The 21,160-nt window shown below is 37.1% G+C and overlaps 1 protein-coding gene across 1 annotated transcript in view; it reads right to left on the reverse strand.

Annotated features, from left to right (window-relative positions):
* SEC24B (SEC24 family member B) overlaps positions 1–16,090 on the reverse strand; it is a gene marked incomplete at its 5' end in the record, with an annotated part of 40,218 nt that extends 24,128 nt beyond the window's left edge. Inside the window, 3 exons of the mRNA XM_009073437.1 lie at positions 3,646–3,750; positions 8,840–9,025; positions 15,383–16,090. Coding sequence (XP_009071685.1) covers positions 3,646–3,750; positions 8,840–9,025; positions 15,383–16,090 — 999 coding nt within the window. The remainder of the gene's footprint in view (positions 1–3,645; positions 3,751–8,839; positions 9,026–15,382) is intronic.
* Positions 16,091–21,160: the final 5,070 nt, after the last annotated feature.

Here is a 21,160-nt window from a genome sequence, read left to right on the forward strand (position 1 = left end):
TAAGTCCTACTACAGAAAAGCCAAAATATACTTCTGTTAGGTCAACAAGATCAAGATTTAAGAATGTCAAAGAAGTTTTTCTTGTCTGACCAGAAGTTAGTTCTGCATTTCAAACACCACCAAGACAATATAAGAATAGTTGTGAACATGTAAGACACCAATTCAAGCTTTCTGATTTAACCACTATGTCTCATACTACAGTTTTTTCCACAGTAAATTGTATTCATAAAATTACAACCAACTATAACACAATGCCATATAAAATGAGTCTGCTCTTTTCACTAGGAAGACATGGTACAGTGAGTGGCAAAGAAGAAATATCATACATCTTCTCAAGATCTGCTGGGAAAATTATGAGAAACCAATTTGCCAAATATCTGAAAGAACATATTTTAAAAGCATGTTGTAAGAAAAAGTAAACATACCTTAGTCATGCTTCTACTACAAAACAAAACGCATGCATCATTCCTGATACACAGAAAAGTTTTAGCCAAAAAGTATCATCTCAGGTATTCTGAAATACAAACAAGGTTTGCCTAACTTAAAATAAGGAAGCATATACTATTACTAGGAAACCCATATACTTACTGAAGACTTTTCAGTTAAGGTCTTTGCTTCCAAAGAACTTTCAAATTCTGAAGCATATTATTGAAAATTGACAGAGTCTCAATGCCTACAAGAATTCCAACCTGTCCTGCTCTACTCTTCAAAGGAGAATAAATAGCTGACTCAAAAACAGTGAGTTGGACAGTTTCCTGCAGACCAAAAGTAGCATCACACTCTAGGCTGGTCACAGGTGTCATGGAAATCACACAGATTCTACATTCATAAAACCCACAAGAACTCCCACAGAATTAAACAACAGTTTTCCTATGCTTAAATTAACCTACAACAGCTGTCAAAGTTTACTTTGGCCAAATAAGCACCAAACCAGAGAGTATATTAAAAAGACAGAAAAAATTGTATTAGAAATAATATTAGAAAACACTGTGCAGACAAAAATACTTATACATGCTTTTACAGTTAAACAATGATGTTACCAATGTAGCATCTGCTTTCAGTTTTTAAGAACTTTTTGGCAACATATTTAAAGATCTAACTGGTAAGAGCAACAAAAAAAATCAGAAGCTACACAAACACAAGTAACCAGACTGCCAACACCTATTTTTCATAAAACCACTGGGACAGTCTGAGCTAGGAACTTGTGCACTGCATCTGCTTAGGACTTATATTAACTCCTGGTGACAGGACATAAAACACACTGCTTATTGATCAGGTAGCCTATGTACTGAACCTGGGTGTCCTTTCACTCTTTTGCATGAGATAAATTTGAATACATTGACAGCTCCAAGGCTATGGGTTTTAGTGAAGTACAGAACTTGGAAGTAAAAGGTGGTAGGGAGTATGAGACTTTGTCTAGGGAACAAAGTAAGGAGAGAAATGTTAGGATTGATAAAAAAACCCCACAAACAACATATCCTTTGACAGAAACCTTGGCATGGGATTAAGCAAAGTTAATCGCCTGCAGAAAATTTAGTAGGTAGCGTTGCAATAAAACACCCAAAATGCTCTCCTGGCTCTTTTAGCCTACTCTTTGAGAAAGCAGAATTCAAACAGCAGCTGTATCACAATAGCCAAAGCAAACTTTATATCCCAAAGCGGAATTGTTTTCTAGCTGGTAGAGCCTAATTAGACTCAATTTTGCAACACAGAACAGGGGAACGCAGCTGGTAAAGGGTCTAGAGAGTAAATCATATGAGGAGAGGCTGAGGGAGCTGGGGCTGTTTAGCCTGGAAAAAAGGAGGCTCAGGGGACACCTTATTGCTCTCTGCAACTACCTGAAAGGAGGCTGTAGCTAGGTGGAGTTCAGCCTCTTCTCTTAGGCAACTAGCAACAAGACAAGAGGAAATGGACACAAGCTGTGCCAGGAGAGGTTCAGGAAGAATTTTTTCCCTGAAAGGGTGGTTAAGCATTGGATCAGACTGCTCAGGGAGATGGTGGCATCATCGTCCCTGAAAGTGTTCAAGAAACACATCTGGATGTGGCACTTTGTGCTATGGTCTAGTTGACAAGGTGATGTTGGTCAAAGGTTGGACTCAATGGTCTTGAAAGTCTTTTCCAACCTTAATGATTATATGATTACATTAGGAAAAAAACATGTCTAAGATTAGGAAGTATCCTTAAATTTAAAAAAGAAAGTTATTCAGGAGTTACTATGCATAGCTTAACACTAATAATGTAAGCCAGTTGAATGTGGTACCACCAGAAGGGTGAGAAAGGAACTGAACCAATAGGCTGAAACAGCAAGAACTGCACAGTATATGCAAAGCAGCCTAATACTTGTGCTCCACCAGGGGTGGGGGTAATGGTATCACAGTAGTATCACTAAGTACTATTCATCCTTCAAATATTGTCCTTCTCTGGCTAGAACAGTGACAAGTATCTTCAGCTGAAAATTACTTCCTCCTTGGAAAAAGAACAGCAACTATTTTCTTCTAATGTTCTACTAATAATTCAACATAACAGTTAAATCAGTATTATTCAAACTGATAACATGAACCCAACTCACTGTTCTTAATTATGACCTGGATGTCATCATTGTTTAGCTCCATTCTTCATAGAATTATTATTATGAGTACACTAAGCTATTTTTACAGTATTCCAGCTGATGATTTAATTATCTTAATAAAACTCTGAATTATATGGCACTGATTTTTTTTCTGACTAGGTACAACATGAACTATAAACTTAGAGTAAAAGCTACAAGAGTTTGCTATTCAAAATCAATACTGAGAGCCAGCACACACAAATGGGAGTAGTATATCAGCACAAGGTATGTGCACCCAGGGTAGAAGTCTAATGTTCATCTTAAAAAGCTTTTACCACTGATACCACTCACATACATTGTAAAGAATTCTCTAAGTTTGAAGTAGAAATGTTATTGTAATTCGAGAAACTAAGGTGGTGACAAACATGAAACTCACAAAACAAGGCCATTCTGACAAAACACAGGCAGCATCCTTGCAAGCAAGAACATAACGTTTCAATCAATTGGGACAAACTGCTTCTTAAAAGAAATAAACAACTTGAAGTTTTCTACAAAGCAAATGGGTTACAACTAAACCTATGTGCCTTAGGAGAAAAAAAAAACCAGCAGAGATTAATGTACCATCTTAAAAAGCACACTTAGTACCTTTCAGTATTTACTTTACTACCATAGGAGCTCCCAATGTGCAAAATTAGAACCAGGTAAACACTGTTTAATGTAACAATACAAATGGTGTCTAGTTGCTTAGCATAAACAATTATCAGTAAGTTATACAGCTACTTATCTTCCATTAAGAGTTTAAAACCAACTGCAAATCTAAGTATTAAAAATATGGGAGTGTTTCAAGTTACAAAAATTACTTTGTTAGATTCCTAAAACACCTACTATGAGTATAACCAAAAACAAGAGACCCATTTGCTGACCACTCCTTTTTGTTTACTGTACTAGTAACAGCTGAGAAATGTCTAGTTAACTTGATACATGATGAGTCAGAGTGATCTTTAGTCTTATAGGAAGAAAAAGTTTCAGGGGATGGAAATATGGAGAAAACCTTGAGTAGGAAGAGAACAAGATACTGGTGTAAAGCTAAAGCCAACCTGCTTCCTCATCCTCCTCATCCTCTTCCTCATCATCTGAACTTGATGACAAGGGAGCTGGTGCAGAGCTAGCTTGATTATTAACATATCCACCATACTGCATGCCTGTGAAGTGGAAAGCACAAACATAAGAGTCAGACAGACAGGAAAGATGAGAAACAGAAGTCACAAATCATTGCATTAAAAGTGAGATAAATTAGCAGTTCTAGAGAAAATCCCAACATGCAAAAAGTTACGTCTACAACCCCAGAAGCAGTTTTTAGTGAGCTAGTTTAGCAAAGTATTAGTAGCACATGGAAGCTAACAGAAAATTTTATATGCATGTATGTGCATGCAAAGCCTATATATCTATTTAATATCAGTTTGTCCATGAGAATACTTTCATAAATTAATACACAGAAATGAATGAGTTCCTTTCCAGACAAACTCAAATTCTGTCATGAAAACATTTAATATTAACTTTTGCTTGGCACACCTACCCCTTTTTATACAAAAAGGATTCACCTTGGAATTGAACGCTGTGAGAAATGAATGAAACATACTGCTGTGGCCACATGCAAGAGTACAAACACAGACAGCAACACAATCAGAGGAATTTAAGCTACATAAACCTGATAATTTGGTTTGTCTTATTTTTAAATAAGTGCCTAGATTCAGGCTCATAGACCCATATTTATGCCCCTGCATACACTATCCGCTTCTAATGCAACAACTTACCACCCACTTCCAAAGCACAACCTGTAAGATTTTTTGGGCTTTGTTTGTTTGCTTTTACAATACCTACTCTAAACATATGCGAACAATACACAAAAGCAACACATAAATATATCATTTTATAACAGAGTAAAGCATGCAGCAATTTCCTACATTACTCATTATTTTCAGCTTCTCCAAGAAATCTTAAATTAGGGCTAGCAAGGATTTTGAATAGGCTTTAGTCAGGCAGAGATATCCTAAACAAATGCAAGTGATCACTCTCTCTTAGCAATCTAATGGATTCCTATAGCAAGAAAATATCCTAATCCTCAAAACTGTTCAAAATTTTCCAGATTCTTGAGTTTGGGATTTTTTCCCCCTGAAGAAGAACTGTGGCACCATTGAGTAGCATTCTTTATTTTAATACTATAAAGCACTACAGAAGTGTTAGGTTATGCATAATCTGAAACCATCATTGCAATTAAGAATCCCCATGCATAACTTCAGTCAACTATATCAACCTTTATTTTACTTAAACCATGGGCTATAAATACTGTTACTTCCATGGACATTTTTTAAAGGGCTAGCAAATGAACCCAAGAAGAGCACTTCAGTTTTAGTTAACAGAATTAATGCAAAGAGTTCAATTCAAACACTGGAAGTAAAATGAAAACAAAGTAAAACATTCTCAAGAAGCTGAAGTTTCATAGAGAGGTTAGTGCAAGAAAAAGCTGCCATTATGCTTCCTTAGATCTACTGCATTTATACTCATACAATTCCAATCAGGTTTCTCCATAATTCAAGTAATCACAATGCTGAAGACAAAATCATCCCAAGTGCAACTGAGGAGATTTTTCTATACTGCTAAAACACAGGGCTAATTTGAGTGATTTCTAGTCCCATCTTTTATGAAGGATGTACTTGATAAGAAGAATACAAGAAAACCATTCTCTGTGTGAAAACAGACTACAGCTAAGGAGACTATGTCTCTTCTCATGCCAGGGAGAGCTCCCAAGGAGTAAGACAGAAGGAGTGCATTATTGTGAAGGAGAAGAAACAAAGCAACATGAAAGTAAAAGGGGAAAAGTCAAGATGACTAAGAGATGCACTGTAACAAAGAGAGCCAAAGTTATAGATGCAGGCAGTGTGAGAGAGCAAAGACAGACCTCTAATAAATATAATGTACACAGATACAAAGAGGAAAGAAAGGATATCTATCTGGAAAGAGCATGCCAATGCAAAAATTCCAAACATGGGCAGGTAAGAGAAAAAGACTGAGTTACTCATTCTATCTCTGTTACTTTGGACTGTGGGTTTTTTTGCAAAAACTAAAATGAAAAGCAGTTTTCTACTGCTAAAACTCTCGCTTTTGCAGTTACTGGTCACACACATGAAGGATGCATGTGTTCAGAGAATAAACAAGCAAAAAAATAGACTAATATGCTAGTGACACAGAAGTTTAGGAAGCATGAACTATGTAACTATGAATCCTCTGGAGGCAGGGCTGGTTTGACCTTTACCAACCTCTAACCAGAGTTTGTGCACATTTATTTTCATTGCCAACAGTACTACAAGTTACTGCCTTTAGGATACTCCTGTGTTGTGCCAGCACAACTGTCCAGCCAAAAGAAAACACTGAGAAAGATCTGGCAGAAAAATAACCTAGTTTAAAAAGTCATTCTCAGGTGGAAAAGTCTCCCATTCTAGTTCAGTACCCAGCAATGCCACCAGTAGGCCAACAGAGGGGAGAAAGCAACTGAAGAGCAGAAATGGGTGGCTGCAGCAATTCCAAGTGCCATCACATGCCTAATCATGATTTCTGTTGTGACAACTCAGTTCTGCTTAGCATCTTTTACAGAGCTGCTAATAATGTTAAAGTCTCCTGCTTTTAAAACCACAAAAGCTTATTTAGAAATCATTTGAGTCAGTCACACCTTAAGTCGGGCTTAAAATGCAACCACATAATTTAAATCGTCACAAATTTCTTGGATTGGAAATTTCTAAACCCTGCTACCAGTGTACTTGTTACATAATAATACTGCACTCCAAGGCTTTATCCCACTAGAATTTACAGACACCTAGAAATGTAGGTGGGAGGACACAGCAGGATAAACTGGAATAAGAACTCACTTGCCTATGAAATAAACCAACTATTAGGCATTTTAAGTTCAATCACCCATAACACAAAAGACTTTACATTTTATAGTCCACATTTTACATGGTTTAAGTTTCAAAATGAAGGCCATGCCAAAGCCACAAATGACACAACCACATGCAAATACAAACTATATTCTGAGGTAATTTAACAGGCTCTCTACCCATAACCCTCATATTTTCAACAAATTTACTACAGCATAAAGAAATTAATATTACAAATAGTATTTCTTAGAAAATGAGCCCTCCTCCATCCTTAGACTTTAGACTATTTTTATTTACTCATCAGCTCCACTCATCAACATTAAACCTTAAGTTTGCAAATAGCATTCAGACAGGACACATTCTCGAAGTTTGTGTAGGATGCCACTTTCAAGTAAATTAGTTGATCTGCATTAAATTTGCATAGATTTTATGTAAGATATATAGATATAAAAATATAGATATAAAATATAAAGTATCTATCTATATATAGATATAAGATATCAATATATATTTTACTGGTTTTGTCCTGCATCAGAAAATTTTAATTCTGTATAGTAAGACACGGACAGGAGTCTAAAACAATGAAAACCACTTTTAAAATTAATTCAAACTGGTTTTTCAGAATACTTTCATAGAGACAATGAGATTCTATAATAAGGAAAAAAAAAAATCAGTCCATCTAATCTCTGCATGAGAAACACACTTGGAACTCTAACCCAGACAAATATTCAGTACATGTGTTCTATTTTTTCAGTAGGTTCATTTCCACAAAGAAAATTACCACATCTAATTGTTGATAAAAAAGTATGTATTTCAGACTCCTCAAATGAAATTAACAGAGTTTGAAGTCTTCCAATGCTCATAAACACATCATCTGAACATAGAAACATGTATGTGTGATGACATGTACATGGATTTATTATTGATTATATTAATGTAAATAAAACTAGGTCAATGTAAGCCCCTGACAACTTCTCTTTATATTGCTGACATAGGTATATTGTTGGATTCAAAGATGCTCATTCAGGGATACACTGCATTAACCTTCACTTATTTGGAAGCATTTGAATTTAGTGAAGAGTTGAGCAGAAACCGCAAATATTTGCAGTTACTGTAACAGGTGTTAACACATTTTATAGGAATCACTGCAAGAACTTATAAATGGCATATCAAGGCAATCACAGTCAAACAGCTAAAATCCTTTTTCTCATTAGAAACACAGTTTGCAATTTCTTTGAAGATGATGCAATTTTTTTTTCTAGCAAGTACATCTACAACGCTAATTCTACTCAGCATCAAGATTGACTTACAAAACTGTGCAAGAACAAAGCAGTTTCAAAAACTGATTTATTTTCCTTGAAATTGTAACTGTACATAGGACTTTAAAGCAATGAAGGATTTTTTTATGCCTGTAAGATATACAGAGATGATTCACTGACAACTTACTAGTATTCTCCACTCCACCAGAAAAAGGAAGAAATGAAAGAAAAGGGGTCATTTAGGTATTTATGTCAGAGGAGTCCGACATTTAAGAATAAAAAACTATGCTGTGGCAATCATGCACCATGATTCTGAGAATTATTTTTAACACTAAACCTACCACACTCTTCTGGACAAAACTAATGCCTACTTCCACCTCTCACACAGAGTTTTATGCATAAGACTTTAAAATTGTGAAATTACCAAGAGAGAAAACAGTCAAAAAAATAAAATTAGCACAGTAAATACTAGATACAGAAAACATGTAACACTCAAGAGGCAAGTCAAAACATCAGGGCAAAATTAAAATTATTGAAGAAGGCTTAAGACCCAACTGATTCTTTATCAGGATGTGACCAACACCAGAATAGGAAGGGGCTTATAGAAGAACTCCTGTTTTCCCCCACTAACTCTTGCAGCAGCTTTCCATGGGCACTTACAGCTAGGGAATAACAAAAAAATCTGTATCAGTTTGAATACTCCAACTCTCTCTGTTTCCCAGTGCAAATGGCTAGTTTACCCTTGTTTTTTCAATACAGACTAATTACAAAAGCTACTTATAAGACTTTCTTCTAAGAAATAGTGAGCAGCTTTTTAGATGAATAAGGAAACTAAAAGATTTTTTTGAGTAAGAGAGGTAAGACTGCCAACAAGACCAACAAGCCAAAGACAACATATGGAAGAAGGAAATCAAACACAGGAGCTAAGAGAAGCTAGAACCAAGGTGACATAAAACAAGAACACTAAGGGAGCTTGATGAAATGCAAGAGATGTGCTCCAGTCAGACAAACACAAAAAATCAGCACTAAAACTTCCATTCATGTTTGCATGTGGAACAGAGTGGAAAACTGTACTGAAACTTCCCAATCCCTTTTAGTACCTTCCGGAAGGGCTGGCTCTGGGGACTGGGTAACAGATGGTGAAGGTGGTGGCTGTGAGGAGAGGCTTGCAGCAGGTGACCTTACTGAGGAGCTCACAGCAGAGGAAGCAGGTGTTCCAACCCCAGACTTGGTGAATGGAGCACTCTGGCTCACTGAGTGCATGGGCTGTGAAACACCAACGCCACCTGAAAACAACAGCAGAAAGCAGGAACCTTTGTTTGTGCTGTGCAGACAATTACAAAACACAAGCAATCACATTAGATTTCACAGTAACTACAGAAAACAATACAGTATTTCAAAGCATTTACTTCAAACAAGGATATATGGAAAGGTTGGTTGCTTTTAAAAATTAAATACCTATAATGTTACAGCCCCATTAAAATGAACAAACTGCTCTGACAACAGCCAAAATGAAAACATGACATAGCAAGATCAAGACTAAGCAGAAGCTAATTTTTAATACATCCCCAAAACACCACACTTTTACAAGTTCCCCTTCCCAGATAAGCAGAACACAGTCCATTTGAAAGAGCTTCCCCTCAACATTCCTCCCACAGGCACGAAATCTGGAAATCTGTTGTGGAGTAGACCAGTATTCTGCTTCCCTCACAGTGCTAGCACTTGGTACTCAATTCTGGTACTCAATTATGAGACCCTTATTCCAAGCAATCTGTTTCAATCAACCCTAAGTATTCTGCAAAACTTCTGATGTGTTTTAGACATCTGGACAAGATATAATCTGCTTTAAAAAGAAGTCAGATTAATGCTTTGAGAGATCTGACACAGTCCACTTGAAACTCCTATCAGACATAACTTAAGTTAGCTTTTAAGAGGCTCATTCTTTGCTTAGAAATTGAAAAAATTTGTATTATCATTCTTTCTAAAACACCCTGACAGACCAAGCTGCTATCAGTTAGAAAGGAAACAGTATTACCAATACTAGTAAACAAAGAAATTAGGCAAGAAAAAAATTCACCATTTGTAGAGTACTCATATAAGTTACAGAACTCACTAGTAATACTGACTTTGCTTCCTCTGCACATAAAGCAGTGCAGTTCATCCAGCCCCTGACTTGTTTTTAAACAATGGAGATGATATCTGAAAGATCTTTGTGGGCAAGTTGAGGTTTCCTGCACAGCTGGAAGAAGAGGAAGCTTAAAATGATCCGGTTTTGTTACTTACAGTCAAAATTATTAGCAAACTTTTTCAGCACCTTAATGGAACTTTTACATATTTTACAATTTTCAGATAGATGTTGAGCATACATGGGGCTTTTTTGCAAGTGTTAGCAAAATTATGCATTTCTCCAATGTACATACAGAGCATTTTTTATTGGAATGTACTTGCTATAACCTCTGCTTCTACACATGGTCTTGCAGACTTCCAAAGGGAGCATCAGCACCTGTCAGGAATCTTCTCTTTACAGTAGCTACACAACTTCCTCAAGCAAGATATGCAAGATGACACGGAAGTTCTTTGACACATTAGAGTACTTAAGAAGCTTTGTAGCCCATTTTCTTGTGAAGTTATGGTATTTTCCACGTTTCAAGTCAATACAGCAATGCTTGCAGCATCAAGCACTGCAGCAGAGCAGCTAAATGCTATAAAGTCAGTGTCACATGTTCAAAGCCAAAACCAATTTACACCTGGATTAGCTGAAGATGTAATACCTTCCTGCCAAGTACTAGTATCTATTCTCAAACAAAGGCTACCCGACATCCTTCAAAATTATGTGGATCCTTTAAATGTGTTATGAAAAAATGTTTTTAAACCCTGAGAAAAAAATATTTTTTTCTTCGTACAAAAATCCAACCTGCAAAATTACACGTTAAACTTTCTTTGATAACTCTGGAAAGTTTTTGAAAGCCCTAAGTAACCAAGACCAAAGGAAAGACATGAAGTTATTATTTAAAAATAGATTGTTAGCAACTATCATCACATGAAACAATCCACAGTTATAGTAATTATGCTATCAATTTTTCTGCCCTCGGGCCAATAAGAAGATTGCACTCTGTCATATAAGTATTGATCAATTTAGGATGGCTTATTTTAGCTCAAGACAAAGCTGGACCAAACACCAGTTTCAAGTACAAGTTTCCCATCAGCTTATTCAGGACAAGCACAATCAGGCCAAACAATATTCACATCGGCTGATGTCACGAGAAGTCAAGAGCTTTGTCAGGCTGTGATAAATATAAAACCCATTTTCCGTGACACAATATTTTCTGGTTTTCACATTCCACTCCTTCATCTTCAATGTGCACTGAAGGTTTCCCTTTGTGCCTCTGAACCATGAGCATCTCTTGCACTAATGATGATCAAGTATGCCACTTGGTTACAACAGCCATGTGCCAACAATGATACACAGATAAAAAGGACGTTACAAAAAGAATGCGCAGGGTTGGTCAAATCATTTTTCCTATAACACAAGCACTTCAAGCTTTTATTTAATTTCTAACTTGAAACTTACAGGTAATTAATTAATCAGAAGAGATGCAAGAGTCATCCTTTTTGAGTTGTTCCAGCTGCAATCTTGATTTCCTGCCCTCACAGTCCCTCACCACACACCCCCTGCACCCAACACAGCAAACAATTTCTAGTGAGAGATTGCCCACCTCCCTGCAGCTTGCTTTTCACAAGCTTTTCAGCATCATATCTCCATGACTTTTGGTATTTGGCTGCAGTCCTTTCCCTTTTTTCAACCACACCTATATTAGCAGATTTACAGGATTATAGCCTACATTCCTATGGAACTGGGGCACCAAGGACTTTACATCCTGATCTGACAATAAGGGGAAGTATGTGTGCGACATAATGAAATTAGAGTGTCTCCTGCTCGAGCAGACTGTCCATGCCAGGATGAAAGAAACCTGGACCCACAGAAAGAGTTATCTAGCTCCTTCTCCTCAGGGAGGAGTCGAGCAAAATTTAGGTATCCTGGATGACATCCACACCAACTTGGAAAGCACCAAGAGAAATCAGAGTGCACTGATTTCAGCTGGAAAGCCATTAAGTAAACCAACTGACGTATAAAGACAAGAAACATAATAAAAAGTTATTTACATGGCACAACAACACTCCTGGACAGATTTTTACCAACACTGTTCTGCTGAAATACAGAATTCAAGACTAGAAGAGCATGATTCTGCAGGATGAAACTAGTTTATACCTCCAAGGAAAAAAACCATCAAATTAGAGATATTTCTATTCTACTTTATTTATACTTCCTCTCACTGGCTACCATTCATCAAAAGCAGTCAACTTCCAGCAACAAATAATCCTCATAAAATAAATGTATTCTAGTGATATCTGAGCAAGGTTCACTGCAAATACTTGAGCTATTTCAGACAGGGGCTGCCAAAGTTTTAGAAAAAGATATTGTTGCAGTTCTCTGTCCTTGGTACACGACAGAGCAGCTCAGGGGTTTGATCTTAACAGATTCAGCATTTTGGGGGCTCTGCAAGGCCAAACATAAAATGGAATTTTTAAATCAACCAATCTAAGTCCATCACTCACAACTTTTTTTTTTGTTTCCAGTAGAAAAACAATTCAGAAGTCATCACACTTCTGAAAAACTCTTGGCAGTCTGAGTTTCCTGGGTAAGTCCTGTTTTACCACACAGATATTATTAAAAACACATCATTCTTCTACATAAAGAATGTTTCAATTTCATCACAGAGGGCTTTCAGTGATCACTGACTGCACGAAACTGCTATTGAAAAACACATTAAGACAGCAGTACCCTGACTGACAGCCTTTCTACGATTTGCTTATTTCTAACTCAAGGATTGTAAGGAGTCATCCTTCACAGGAGCACTGACAGCAAACTGTCATATTGGCACCCTGACTAATAGTAGGATACTGTATCAAAATTTCTTTACACAAAGAGTCACAGAAAGCACACTTATGAATTTCAGCACATCTTAATTGTTTTACAAAGTAATTTTTCTAAAACCTACGCACAGAACAGACAGCAACTATTTTCCATCACTATTTCCTTCCAGCAAAACAGCAGGGAGGATGAAATATTCAGAAAAATTCCTTCTGAAAAATAATTCATAATTTCCTTATGTTCCTTGTGTATTGTACTCGGATACTTTCCAAGGACGCATAAGAACTGGCAAATAATTTTCAAGATATAAAATGCATCCATTTGAGAACACCAAGATTGCACTGGGAAATTTAGAAAGCATGTCAGTGTCCCAAAAAGAAAGCCAATTATGCCAGTATCAAACAACTATCAGAATTATGTAATATTATTATTATTATTTATTTATAACTTAATATTGATATTATTTTATCAGCCAGATGTTGTAGCAAGTGGATTCTTAATGTATTTTAGCCAAAGATGTTGAATTCTAGATTAAAAGATGTCAATACCATTGGAAGCAGTTTGTTTAGCTCTGGACACCAAAATGGTTTATAGTGCTTAAAATTTAGCAATAAAACTGTCCAGCTCTTCCCTCAGCCTTGTGATCTTTATCTGCTCTTTCCCAGTCCGTAAGTACAGAATCATTTGTGTGCTGAGGCTGAACCAGGATTCAGAGGGAAGAGAAAATTCTTCTCCAGATACATCAGTTCCACAATCCAGTCCACTGAGCAATGAGGCACAGGACATGCTTATATCAGCAGCTTCACGAGTTCAGGAAGAGTCTGAACGTGGTTTAACTATCGATGCCTACAGTCTGGCAAACAGACCAAGTACTGCAGCATTACTCAAGTGTAACAGAACCCGGGGATCAGTGTTTATTTACTAACTGCAAAGTGTGTACCTCTTACACACCACTAACACAGCTAATACTATCATCAGTTCTTTGAAATTCAGGTGTAATATTACTACTTATTCTTGAGGCCATGTACTAACTCAATCTCCCCCTTATGAGCAGCACTGAATGGTTCAGAAATAAGACTACTTATTGCTCATATTGTTCTTCACAGTCTGGTCAGCTCGACTGTTCCACCTTTAAACGTTGCTCCTTACAAAAAAAAATAATTGTTATGACAAATCAGATTTCAAGACACCTCCAAAGGAAATAAAATTAACAAGCACTGAAATTTAAAACTTCCATAAACAAAACACTAACAGTTCAAACAAACAGTAAGTTGTTTTCATATGACTACTGCAAATTGTACTGTTCTTGAATGATACCTGCATTCTGTCAAATCAAGCTGCAGATTCTGCACTCAACAGAATGAATTTTTTTTGCCAGAGTTTTAAACCTTCAGTACTTTAAAGAATTCATTCTTACACTAAAACACTAACTTCAGAATTTTTTCAAGTAGCTCCCTATTTGTCATTTTTAAACAGCATTTTGTTTCATGGTTTTAAAACACGGCAGAAAAATCACACAGAGCACCTTAGAATGACAAGAATTCAATCTACAAATATACAAACTAATAAAACTGAGCTGAAGGACGACACTCTACATTCTACTCCTGTGGGAGGAAAAAGCAGTACTGAAACGAAATTCAAACTACAGATTGGATGAACTTGATTTAAGCTTAGTTGCTCTTCCCAGGCAAAGCTTTACCATCATCTAAACCACATTATTTCGTAAGTCCTTGGTCTCAGAAAACCTCAGCTACACAGATTCCTAAAACAATTTCAATGTTACGATATAATCTGAAGTATCTGGCATAAAAAAGGAAACATTCTACAGCTCTTTATAATCTCTCTTAAAAGAGAGAGAATGTCATTAGTCTGGCCCAGCTTACAAGTCAAAACTGCATAAAGTCAGAAAACTTCCAGTATAGAAAGAAAACTAAAATTTTCCTCCACATACTATTGCTCTCTCAGATGGAGAGCAAGATCCCCCCATGCTGAGGCACTCCTATGTCTCTATTCTCTTTCATTCTTCCTACCTAGTACTGCCTACCCTTTGAACTTGTACACAGTTTTCCTATGAAGCAGAAGCTGCAGCTACTACTGAGGACTGAGTGTACCTGCCCTTGGCTGGCACCTTCACAACTTCATTCTCTATAGCTACACCCATACTAAAACCATCACGTTGTAGCTTACAAAAATCTGCTACAAGCATTGAAATTCCTAACTTGTTCAAATGCTTATCAAAAATACTAATTATAAAGAATCCAATTGCCTCCAAACCCACGTAACTTTCACTTTTTCTTTGTGAAAAGCGTATGTTTGCTTCAGCAAAACTTAAAGAAACAACTTAAACCACGACCAGAAAAAAATTCCCCAGCCAGAAAAAGGAAAAAAGTATCTTTGTGATTAGCAGACATATTTCAGAAATTACACATTCCTTCAAAACTTCAAGAAACAATTCCCTTGAGGCCACTCACATGAAAAACACATCAATAAACTGAAACCATTCCCTAAATGGTATCTCAATAGAAACATGTAGCTGCTATTGTGAGGACTGTGGTAAGCAAATTAGAAAAGCTTCAAAAACGAGGAACAGAATTCAAAATTACAATACAGAATTTCACATAGTGAACATGTACAAACCAACAAAAGCACAGGATTACTGATGTTTCCCAGACACATCTTGAAGTTCACTATTCTTCAAATAATACCATACCTGTATTTACTTGGTTTTTTACTTTAGCAACCGATCCAGTGAGATTCCTGCAGAGGTTGTCTTGAACAGACTGAGCAGATGAAATTGTTGATACTGTTGTATTATATCCCACAGGAACATGCTGTTGGAGTGAATGAGGTACTGATGTACTCTGGCTAGAAAATGCATTTGTCTCTTTGAACGGTCCAACAGCAGGTAGACTCTGAGAGGTAAATGTCTGCCCATACAAACTGCCAGCAGCCACAGGAGGATAGGAAACATTAGGATACATGGCACCAGAAACCACGGGCATGGTGTAGCCACCAGAATTAAGGGGAAATCCCTGAGATGCAACTGAAGAGCTGACAGAAGTGCTGTAGTGATTATCGAATGCTGAATATGACTGCTGAGCACTCATATGTAAGTAGGATGCAGATGATATTGCTCCTTGAACAGGTCCATCACTTGACCCTCCTGTATGGAGAGGAGTTTTGTTGTACAAGTGCTGTGATTCCTGTGCATTCAACACATTGCTACCCACAGGTGGTGTTGTAACGTTTTGTGCTGGTGCTGAGTAGTAACTAGGATAGTAACTGGCTCTATACTGATTATCCAGATGTGAAGCAGCAGCTTTATTGGGCACTTGGGAATAGTGTCCTGAAGGCGCAGTGTAGTTTGGAGGATGAGAGCCATAGCCAGAGGAGAACTGCACCTGACTCTGCACAGGACCTGAAATGAAGAGAAAATGTCACATGCATTAAAGATGCATCTGCTAGTAGAGCCAATGGACTCTGTACTTGAACAAGCAATTGGTTTCTTCTTGCCTTCTGTCACTATTCTTGAGATCGATTCTCATTAGCAGAAAGGGAACAAACCAGGTATAACACATGCAAATACAGTACCTGAAGTAATTTGCAAACACACACAAGTAGCAGAAGAATGGATTGCCTCCGTTACCAAAAGAGGTTTCCATGCCAAGATTGTCCACCTCATGTTTGCATTTTGAATATTTTAAAGTTTTTAAGAAATTCATACTTAAACAAATAGTGAGCAACAGCAAGCAGCATACTGATGTTCCCAAGTGTCTGAAAACAAAAGTATGCCTTAAAGAAATGGACTGAATACTGAAAATGAAATGCTGTAGTCAAACCAATACATCAATATAGAGCAATGTATGTACTCTTCTTTACGAATCCTCAATATAGTGACCAAGATAATGTGATGCAGGGCACTTATATTTGTCTTCTATCTTCCTATGTATTATGCTTTCAGGAAAACTGACATGTTTGTAAAACTACGGCATATAATTTGTTTACTGCCTGACACTTACATGCAGTGTAAGAGATGTTGCTGTCAGCGAAACTGACCTCTGCTGTCACTGCAACTGGCTCTGCAACCTTAGAGGTTAATTACTTACTGGTCCAGCAAGGGTCAAACAAGTACTTGTTTGCTAGACCAAATGTTAACTGTCTCCAAGCTGATTTTCAGTGTCAACTGATGGTAAATCTGGAAGTTCTTCTTCACATTCTTTTCCTGAAGCTTTTTATTTTCTAGTGAACCACAAATGCATTTGTCTGGATAACTTACCTTCTTAAAATTACAACACCCTATTGCTTACAGCAAGCTGAATGACTACGGTGTTACTTTCCAGCCCTTTGTGAATAAAAACACAAGCACAGCACTGGCCCACTCAAATTAAACAGCAGCTGTGATAATAATGAATTGTTGATTCCCCCATCTTCTATTTACAATGATTACAAAACTTAAACATTACTTCTCTTGTCAAAATTCTGAAGAGTCACCATTTTCCAAGTAACACCCAGATGTCCTATGATTAACTTGTAAGGCAATTTTAATAATGAATTTGTTAACAGCCACCTGTAAGCAAAAAACATACTGCTCAAAATCACTTTCTGAAAAAATTTAAAATGCCGTGAAAGGGGTAATGCAGGAAGCTGAACAGAAGAGAAAGGAACTAAAAAAATTACTAACATTAATTTGGACTGCTGGGTCAAAAGACAGAAAGGCGCATAAGGAGCTCAAAAAAATGACATCCCAGGTTTTGAGAAGAGCATGCAACTATGCTTTTTCTTGAAACTGGGAGCTGCTTCACAGAGCTCCACAGCTCTTCTCTTTTAAAGTAAAATTATTTTGATTTAGCAAGTTATTAACAGCTCCATGAACTTCAGCTGACTTTTCACCTGCTTTTTAAAGCCTGAAAGAACCAACTCAAAACCACATCAATAATGTATGTGTGTCAATGCTAATTGTTTTAATCAGCTATGTTGCTTAAGGTGGAAAGAAAATATACTTTATCTGAAGAGTCTGTGCATTTTTCTACTAAAATATGCTGAATAAACTAATTGAACCGGCATAATTGAGAAATTGGTTTAGAAGCACCTGACTTCTAAATCATAGAATCATAGAATTTAAGGGTTGGAATGGACCTTACAGATCATCTAGTCCCAGCCCCCCCTGCCATGGGAGGTTGTATATCAAATCACCTACTGCAAAGTCTTACAGTATCTAGTTCTTGTTTAAGAGCATACACCATAAATAGATTATATTACCAATACAACATATCAGTCTCTACATTACAGAATGCAGAGTAATTTTTATTCATTTTTAAGTAGAAGCATCTATAAATTTAAAACCACACAAGTATAAATCCCATTAAGACCCCACTAAGACAGACAAGCCCAGCATTTGAGAAATAATACTTTTTATTTCAAGCTCCTGGCCCTTTGAAAGCAAATCTTACAATTAAAGAGGAATGATTATTTCCATTATCTCAAGTGATCATTTGTCCATTTGATTATAAATAATGTGAGCAGAAAGTAATTTTTGTACTGTAATTAGTAGCTGAAGCTACTAATGATGACTAGGTAATTGGACAGTTTTCAACACTGGAAATCAAGATATACCTTCAGAGTTATTTTGAAATTGGTTAATCATACAATCTGCCTTGGTGCCTCAGGTACCCCACCTTCCTCCCAAAACACCTCAAAAAAATCCAGAGAGGAGCTGATAACCTTAGCTGCACACAAAGTGTACATCTGAAACACCATCTCTGCAACAAAAGCAGTGACCCTCTCCTTCCACAGACAGATTAATACTTTATATATTATAATCCATGACAACACAGGCAATAATAACAGGTGAGCCTACACATAGGCTATGTATCCTACAACACCAACTTCATTTCTATCCAAGAACATCTATTAGTTTTCTCAAACTACCCACCTCCAGAGAAGACTCCCACAGCCTCCTCACGTCCTCTATGGGATGCAGAGAGGGCAGCACCACTGTGCCTTACTAACTAGTGGCAAACAAGCTGCTGAGCTCTCACAACAGCTGTCACAGAATTGATGTCTGCTCCTTCCTTCACCCAGCTTCTCATTTCCACAGAATATTCAGGGATTTCCTGTCTTTTAGATCTCTCTCCTCATTATCAAATGTAATGAAATTAGCCAAAATATCTGAAGTCTGACGAGGTATGGAAAACAAGGTTAAAAACAGAGTAATGAGAATTTGGCTCCCAAAATGCTAGCAGATACTGACAGTAACCTTACAAATCAGTTGTGGACAGCACTAAACAAAAATCTTCTCAAGAACCACAGGGATTGAACACAATTATCCTCTCAGTGTTACATTTCAATACATTAAATTGTTAGCACTGAAGTCCTCCATTACTTCTGGAAAAATACATCATCTTTCAGTACTGATTTAACAAGCAACATTTTATTATACTGAAATTAGCAAACAGGCCATTTTACTGGGATCCAAAGCCACCTGTAAGACTACAATAAAAGCTTCTCAAACCTGCAAGATTTTATTCAGAACTGTATTTTAAAGCCCCAGATTTATGAACAACACCCCAAACAAGGGCTTCTGGGTTTTTCTTTTTTTAAGAACACCTAGTTTCAGTATAGGATCAAACTGAGATCACTGTAAGAGAGAAGAAAAAAGTCATAAAATACACACAAGAAGTTAAATAAAACCACAAACAAACAACAAAACCTCCCTAAGTCATGCTAAAACTAAAGTCTCCAAGGGTCTCAGGTGGACTTGGTCACTGAACCAGGCAAAACTTCCCAAAAACAAAGCTGAACACCCTTTTCAATATCACTGTATGTACAACAGGTTGCTTGCTTTCTGCAAAAAGCAGACCCTCTCATGAGAACACACTAACCACGAAGTCTTACCTGAAAAATTCACATTTCCTGAAATTAAAACACAGAGCACTGTAAACAACTGAAGGGATGCACTGCTTTCAGCCAATGCAGAAACAGCTGAATTCACTTCAGTATCTCACATTTAAGCTCCATTAAAATCATGCACAACTAAATTTCAAAAGCAATTGACAATCATCTTTGTGAAATTCAGTTTCTATCAGACAGAATGGAAATTTCCACCAGTCTTTTTCTGTTACTATTCCCTTCTACTCCCCTTCCTATTACAATTTTTAAAAAAGCCTCAAACCAGGTGTTATAACTGCAGAAGATTAGTCCAACAAGATGACAGTAACACTAATCTAAGAATTCTGGAATGCTATGGCTAAACATCCCAAAATAAAAAATTCAGACTTACTGACTACAAATCATCAAATACACACCACTAAGACATCTTAAGGAACACAGAAGCCAAAGCTGTACAGTGCAAAATCAAGACTATTACTGAACAGTGTAAATTTCTCAGAATTAAAGAAAACCTACTTTGCAGAGAATAAATTATCTATTCCCTGGTTTTACATAAGCTGTTTCTAACTATATTAGCAGTGACATGGAGTAAATTAACTGAAACAGCAGTAATGATGGCTCTTTAAAATTACTGCTTCATTCAGGTAAAAAACCACAAGGAGAAGGTATGAAGTCAGTTTCTACTTGTTTCTGTGAAACACACTTTCAGGTTATTGATGCTGTAGTAGCTGTGTTTTGATTAGGTATATGTTTTCTTTGATTAAAAGCCATATAAATTGACGTGTTCTGAATAAGCTTTACAAAACTCAGAATTACAACACAGGTTTGGACACAACTGAGGCATTAGTGTTTTCCTAAAAGCTACCATTTAATTACCTTCCTTTTCATTCACTTCAGTGACCAACTCAAAACCTACATTACAGGCATTTAAGTGGTTATCACTTAACTACACCTTTGCACACAAGAAAAATTCAAGAGTAAAAAGTTCTGCAGGTCCTTACCCTGCACACTGTTCTGCTTAGAAAAAACACCTGTACAGGAAACAGCTTGACTACAAAATAAAAGGCTTAACAGTTTGAGCTAGAACTCTATGCAGCCAAGAGGCCACACTTAGATACCAAACCATCATTATGTGGGGAAGATGATCACACAGGGATTTTGAAGTTAACGAGATATGTTAATAAAGAACTGATTTTGTAGCACACCAATTAAGAAATGAGTAAGCACAGGCTCATAATTTTCATTCCTAATACAGTCTCAATCTCTCTTCCTCTGAAATGCAAGTCAGTATTCTACGACTTTAAACTATTTTGCCTTTGTTTTTCAGTGACCCACATTCCACAGGCCCAGTGCTGTTTGTCCAACTCAAACCCCAAGATGCGGTTGTGCGAACACCTACCCACCTACTACTTTTGAGCTCATGAACAGTTATTAACTAAGTACTCTCGCCTACAATACGCGTTTTTCTGCACATTTCTCACGCACGACAGACAGCGCCGAGGCCTGGAGGTGCCTTGGCCTCCAGAGCACTCCCGAGACGCCACAAAGCAGGCGCCGCAACCCCGGGCGGATCCAGCTCCGCGGAGAGAGGAAGGAGCGC

This window comes from Acanthisitta chloris, unplaced genomic scaffold, assembly GCF_000695815.1.
Source record: "Acanthisitta chloris isolate BGI_N310 unplaced genomic scaffold, ASM69581v1 scaffold7374, whole genome shotgun sequence".
Taxonomy (NCBI): Eukaryota; Metazoa; Chordata; class Aves; order Passeriformes; family Acanthisittidae; genus Acanthisitta; species Acanthisitta chloris.